Here is a 7,271-nt window from a genome sequence, read left to right as displayed (position 1 = left end):
GTAGGTCCTTACAATGCAAATGAATCGTGATCATCCCCAAAAATCACATAAAGGAAACCATACGACTCCAGTGGTTAAATCCATGTCTTCAGAAGCGATGTTATAGTTATGGGAGAGAAACAGATCAAAATTTAAGTCCTTTTTTACTATAAATCTCCACTTTAAATTTTACTTTCAGCTGTGAAAGTGAAACTAAAGAGGCACCACATGTGACTTTCAGATGTAAAAGTGAAAGTGGAGATTTAGAGTAAAAAGGACTTAAGCATTGATCTGTTTCTCACCCACACCTCTCATATTGCTTCTGAAGACATGGATTAAACCACTGGAGTCTTTTATGCTGCCTTTATGTGCTTTTTGGAGCTTCACATTTTTGTTCATCATTCGCTGACATTGTATGGATCTAAAAAGCTGAGATATTCTTCTAAAAATCTTCATTTGTGTTCTGCTGAAGAAAGGAAGTCATACACATCTGGGATGGCATGAGGGTGAATACATGATGAGAGAATTTTCATTTTGGGGTGAAATATCCCTTTAAACCCTCCAAAACTTGGCCCCATTGTAATCAACTCACTATAACCTCGATTTTTGCTTTCTTTTAAGAAATGGATGGATGAGTTGAAATAATTTTTTTGTGGTAATCAACATTACGCCACAAATTCTGTCAATTGAGCTTAACTTGTATTGAACCCGGAATATTCCTTTAAATCACATGCTCTTCTTATGACATTTTGCTGGGACATTTAAGAGTAAGTAGTTTTAGTTTTTACTGACTTTGAGTAACATTTTCATTTTCTAATTAGGCTCCATTTCTGCATTGTATTATGGGCAACGTCCAATCTTTCTACACCTTCAAAATTTTGGGCATCTACAAAATGCCCAAGAATCTAACTCTTAAATATGCTGACAGTTTAAATAGGACTTGCTATGTATGTAATCTCTATATGCATGGGTACACAACTGCCAATTAACACAGTTATATCAACTGAACAGGTGGACAGGTGAATTGAACAGGTTTTAATGATGCTTCATGTACACATCATCACATTGGAAACGTAAAAATGCAGCACACAGCACATGACAGGTGAAAAGTTTACATCACAACACAGAAAAATTCCAAAGAACATAAAATAAGACATTGTAAATAGTTGTATATAAAACAGATACAGTCATTGATTAATAAGTGCTTATTGCCAAATAAGGCTTTAGACATGAAGCGTACATGCATGACATCTTTGTTGGGTTTGGTTGCACTCATGTTGAGCTTGTCTCAGGCATGCAAATGCAAAATACAGCTGCTTGGATCTTCTGTGATGAGATCAAATAATGTTGCACAATTGCAGTTGTCTTCCAATGCAATCGGGCATGCTTTAAGTCCATTTGCTACAAAATGTTGTAAACATATTAAACCATTTTTTATATATATATTTTTTTAACATCAGCACCTGTAGTGTCTTTTACAACAGTCCAAAAGAGCATGACTGGTCACTGGAAGGGTGAGTTTATTTTGTGACCCCCATACATCAGTAAATGGGTAGTTGACATACGTCAAGCAGTGTGACATGCTAATGGATGCAGCTCAGAAAATTTTTTGAAATTATCATAAAACAACAAAGAACATAATTAATAACGAGTTGTTAATTAACAATGTGTTCTATAATAAAAACAAGACAAAACGCGATCGAGCCTGGCGTGTTGCTAAGCAACGCAAGGACTGACAGCCAATCAACTACCTCGTTATCACATATAAGTGGAGCGATACAAACAGTGAAACGTTCCAGTGCTGTTGTTCCAAATATCAGCACTCGTGGAACTAATTAGTTGACCGAAACTACCGTGATAGCACACGTACATCATCCAGACATCTACTTGATGTGTGTGTTTACAACACACATATGAATACATGAATACACATCTTCCAAAATACATATGGAAGACGTTTTTTTAAGGTTGTTTGATCATCTGCAATACATCTATAAGACGTATGCTCTCGGATGTCAATAAGACATTTAGCAGATGTCTTTGAGAATTCTTGTAAATCTGACCTTTGTAAGATGTTTAGCAGATGTTTATTAGAATGCGCCATCTGGTAGACATATGCACATACGTGCGCTATCTGGGTAGCTATTAAATAAAATATTTATAATGATATAAACATATTTCTAAAACGGATAGCTTCAGTCCCAATGATGATTGATCAATACAGTGTTCTTGGCAAAATACACGATTTTTAAATAACGTGAATCCTGCTCACCTGCAAGACTATATCATCTAACGGAAGGATAGTGCTTAATGAATATGCCCAATAAAATAACGTTTCGTTCAGTGGCGTAGCCAAGGGTGGGCCGGGGCCACCCAAATTAGGCCCACCTAGAATATTAGAGATTATTCTTTGATTTGTATATTTCAAATATATATTTATAAAATAGTAAAAAATAAAAATGGATAAATTCTGATTTCCTGAAAGTGTGAAAGAACAGTTTAATTGCGCCGCTTCTCTGTTGTTTAAACTTGGCCCATCCATTTTTATTGAGGCCCACCCAAAATTAATTTCCTGGCTACGCCCTTGGTTTGAATGGAAAAAAAAAAGCCCTAAATATTTTATGTAGTTATCATTTCACATATGCAATGGGGCACTTGAGGCCGTGCCGAATTAAACTCTATTTGTGAATTAATACTCTGTGAATATCGCGTCGTGCCTAACAACACCTTCACAATATAGCACGGTCTCTCGTAACCTATCGCCAGTGTAGGGTGTAATGCATTACTAAGTAATTAATTACCGTAATTAAATTACTTTTTCATTGAAAAAAGTAAAGGATTACTCTTAATTTTTCAGTAATTTAATTACAATTACTTCTGATGTAATTGTGTTCAATAGACTATAGGACAATTCTATATAAAACAATAGTGAATTTAATATCGAAATTTACCGTCTAATGTTAAAATGTGTTTTCTAATTTAACGCTGCCCCTTTAAATTCTTTGGCCAGTTCATTAATAATTTATTTGATTTTATATGATTTATTTGAAAGAATTAAAAGAACAGTTTCATGTCCATCCTTGTATATTTCATCTGGTTGAGGTTGATAAAGATTTTATAAAGTAATTAGTAAAAATAATGCAGTTACTTTTCAAAGTAATTAGTACAGTAATCTAATTACACTGTAGAAGATGTAATTAGTAGTTAGTAATTAATTACTTTTTTTTTTTTTTTTTTTTTTTTTAGAGTAACTTACCCAACACTGCCTATCGCTTACATGTAAATGTAACCAAAAATCTTGATGTTAGAAAAAACGTGCAAGTCAACTCCCCAAATATGTTCTCTAATAAGCTTGAACTTGATTAGGCAGTAATTGGCACCCGTTATTGACATGGTTCATGACTCTCTGTTTTAACTGTGCCACTTGTTCTCTCAGCACACTGGCCGTGGAGGCCAGCTCCGTGTTTTGTGTCTTCAGGCTCTTTACTTTGTCCTCAAGTCGTGATATCCGCTCCAGTTTCCTCTTGCGGCACTTGGAAGCGGCGATCCGGTTGCGCAGTTTCTTCCTCTCGGCTTTAATGCGCTCTTGCGTGTCCATATCAATGGGGGAGAGCGGCGGACTGTCGCCGAAGCTCTGCATGTCCGGCACGGTCTGCGGTTCGTCCTTGGGCGGCTGCTGCTGCTGTTGCGCAGCCATTGGGTGCGCGGACAGCGGCGGTGGGAAGTGAATGGTGTCCGTGGAATAGTTCACGCTGGTACTTCCATACGCGCTCAAGTTCGTGTACACGGGAAGATCCGTGGGCAAAGCGAGGGTGGCGCCGGTGGTAAGTCTGTTGAGCGTCGGGGGAACGCACGGCCCTCCGTTTAACTGGTTCTGCTTGTGGAGATCCTCCAGGGCTTTGACGAAACCCTCTGCGAACTCCTGCTCGTCGCTCACCGACTTCGGGTAGACGAACTGGGAGGTCGGCGTGGTGGTCACCATCCCATTGGACTGGATGATCAGCCTCTCCAGCTCTGGAGAAGCCAACTTTAGGAGTCCCAAGTCGGGTGAATTAAGTATTCCCTCGGCATCCCGGAGGTCTGGCTTTAGACTGGAGCTGTTCTGGTCGTCGAGGTTCAAACTCATGTCTTTCTTCATCATTATGGATGATATATTCCTTGGATAGCAATCGTCCTATTCTTGTTCCCATACTACACCCTGTGGAGGGATGAGCCGGGTTTGGTATCCGAAAGACCCATTTCTTTTGTTTGTTTTCCTCCCTTGTGCTTTTATATAACGTAGTATCTTCACTTGAGCGATTTATATTGTTCTTTATTAAAACATCCTTGTTGTTTCTTCGCCCGGCGCGTAAAATGTTATCTATGGGCGTCAATACGCATTTGCAAGTTTTCTATCCTCAAAAATTCCATTATGTCACTTCAGAGCGCTCAGATTGGCCAACGATGACGTTTTCTTCCGGTTTCATTTGCATAAGGGACGGTGCTCGCTGCTGTCGCCATGGAGACGCCGAGTAAACGGTAAACAGTACGGTGCATTGTGGGTTGATGTCATAGAGTGCGTAGAGCGCGCGAGGGTGGGGATAGAAACAAGGCTGTCTGGTTGAAAAAGGTTGTTTGATACAGTGTTTCCACTCTTTATATAATTGAATAATTCACATAATTATGTATGAACAGAGACTAAATTATAAGAAATAATGCAAGCAAACAAAGTGAAAGATGCACCTTTAACATTGTGGGATAAAGGCTATGTATATATGTATATATTCTTTTTTTTAATTTTTTTTTATATGTGATCTACACAGATATGCATGGCTACATGTACTGTATTTCTCTCTCTTTAGCATTATGCAATACAGCAGTATATTATGTAACAATATACATTTATATTGTTGCAATGCACTAAATCGAGTTTGCACACTCGTGTAAATTAGTTTTCTGTTTACTTAGATGCTTATTATTGTTATCTTCGTGTATAGGCTGTTAAATGTAAGTGCTAAGAGTGGCTGTAAACTAAATCAAACTCCTTGTGAGCACACGTGGCTGACTGATTCTGATATCGCTCTGAAAGAAGATGTTTGGAACTATATGCATTGATATGCATGGTTGTCAGATGTAAGAAAAAACTAAACAAAACGAAAACATTTTGGATAATATAGGCTACTGCTAAAACTGCTGAACATGAAATGTAGTTTCTGTTGTGTAGCCTATATCAATAGTTGCATAAGTCATGCTTTTTACTTGGATTATCCCAAAAAATGATCAGTTTTGTTCTCTGAGCATATGGTGATATTTACCATTTGTTCATTATTTATATTTTACAGCAAAATGTTGTGTATATATTGTATGCAAAATATTTAAAACCTACTTGAAATTGCAGTCATATTAAAAATGTCTGCATGAACTCAATAACTTAATTTTTGACCTTTCAAATAAAATCTTTGAAAGGAACATGATAACTGTACTCCGTGCACAGAACTTAATCTTAAGGAGTGTTATGGTGCTTTGAAGTGAAATTGAATTAATTCATAAATTGAATTAGTTGCTTTGGCAAGCTGTCGGATTTCTATAAATAAATCCTCAGGCAATACAGCAGAGAGAGAGAGAATATATACACAGATTTCAATGGGAGGGGATGACATCTGTAGATGTCAGCAGCATCATCTGTTGCTATGGCAACACTGACATGGGGTCTGACGCAGAGGCAGGTGAATGAAGCGGGGGTGATGATGTGCAGAGCTGCAGCGTGTGAGTGGGTGGATAAAGACAGCGAATTTTCCATAGTTTTAGCTTTGGAAATTACAGTTTATCACAGGAGGAGATGAATAAGAGTGTAACAGACAGTTATCCCACATTTTCAGCCAAAAAAATATGTTCTTCAGGATGATGCATTTCTCTGATACAGAGCTGTTATGTTTTTTTATTTTTTAATTAGATAGATAGATGGATGGATGTGATTGGCTTCATTATGCAGAACAGAGTGGAAAACACACACTATTTGTGAATGGGTTATATGTATATGTATATATATATATATACACATATATACACACACACACACACACACACATATATATATATATATATATATATATATATATATATATATATATATATATATATATATATATATACACATATATACACACACATATATATATACACACATATATATATATATATATATATATATATAAACTGATTGGTTGGACTCACCCTCATATACATATATATGTATAATTTATATATACTGTATATATGAAAATTCTCTCATCATGTATTCACCCTCATGCCATCCCATATGTGTATGACTTTCTTTCTTCTGCAGAACACAAATGAAGATTTTTAGAAGAATATCTCAGCTCTGTAGGTCCATACAATGCAAGCGAATGGTGTCCAAAACTTTGATGCTCCAAAAAGCACATAAAGGCAGCATAAAGTATTCTATGAAACTCCATTGATTTAATCCATGTCTTCAGAAGTGATCCAATTGATTTGCTGAGAACAGTCCAAAACATAACTCCTTTTTCACTGTACATCTTGCCATTGCAGTCTCTTGGCACAATCATGATTTCAAACTTGATAACTCTTCCTAATGATTAATGCATGTGCAGAGTGCTTGATGGCACTAGGAAGTGTAATCGAGCTTGAAATCATGATCGCCTAGAAGGCCAAGGAGGAGTTATATTTTGGTCTGTTCTCATCTAAAATTCATTGTATTGCTTCAGAAGACATGGATTAAACCACTGGTGTCGTATGGATTACTTTTATGCTACATTTATGAGCTTTTTAGAGCTTCAAAGTTTTGGTCACCATTCACTTGCATTGTATGGACCTACAGGGCTGAAATATTTTTCTAAAAATCTTCATTTGTCTTCTGCAGAAGAAAGAAAGTCACACATCAGGGATGGCATGAGGTGGAGTAAATGATGAGATCATTTTAATTTTTGGGTGAAAAGATTCTTTAATTGAAGATGTGAAAACAGATGCCAGAGTGCAGGCGGCACTATTGTGCACTTGATATCAGTTCAGACATGAGAGAGGAAAAGTGATACAGCAAGAATCCTGGGACATGTTGTGTTTATCTATCAGTGGATTCGAGCGTGTTTCTGATGAAAGATTTTCATACACCTCATCGAAGTTCTCTCTGATTTCTGTCATAACATCAGCGATGGAGAACAAGAAGATGGTTATTGTGACGGGTAAACAGTGTAAAGTCTGGATAGTCGAAGACAAAGTATGTTGGGGCACTTCAGAGACTTTATCTTGTGTCTTGTGACAGCTGTCTATGTATC

General features: G+C 37.0%; 1 protein-coding gene across 1 annotated transcript; it reads right to left on the bottom strand.

Moving 5' to 3' along the window:
* Positions 1–999: 999 nt before the first annotated feature.
* Positions 1,000–4,471, bottom strand: LOC127441454 (transcription factor JunD-like). The gene has a single exon (XM_051698908.1). It carries the CDS (start codon positions 4,118–4,120, stop codon positions 3,323–3,325), a length of 798 nt encoding a protein of 265 aa, XP_051554868.1. The 5' UTR covers positions 4,121–4,471; the 3' UTR covers positions 1,000–3,322.
* Between the last annotated feature and the right edge of the window lie 2,800 nt (positions 4,472–7,271).

The sequence above is a fragment of the Myxocyprinus asiaticus genome, chromosome 5 (assembly GCF_019703515.2).
Source record: "Myxocyprinus asiaticus isolate MX2 ecotype Aquarium Trade chromosome 5, UBuf_Myxa_2, whole genome shotgun sequence".
NCBI lineage: Eukaryota > Metazoa > Chordata > Actinopteri > Cypriniformes > Catostomidae > Myxocyprinus > Myxocyprinus asiaticus.
This window is presented reverse-complemented; position numbering and strand designations above follow the sequence as displayed.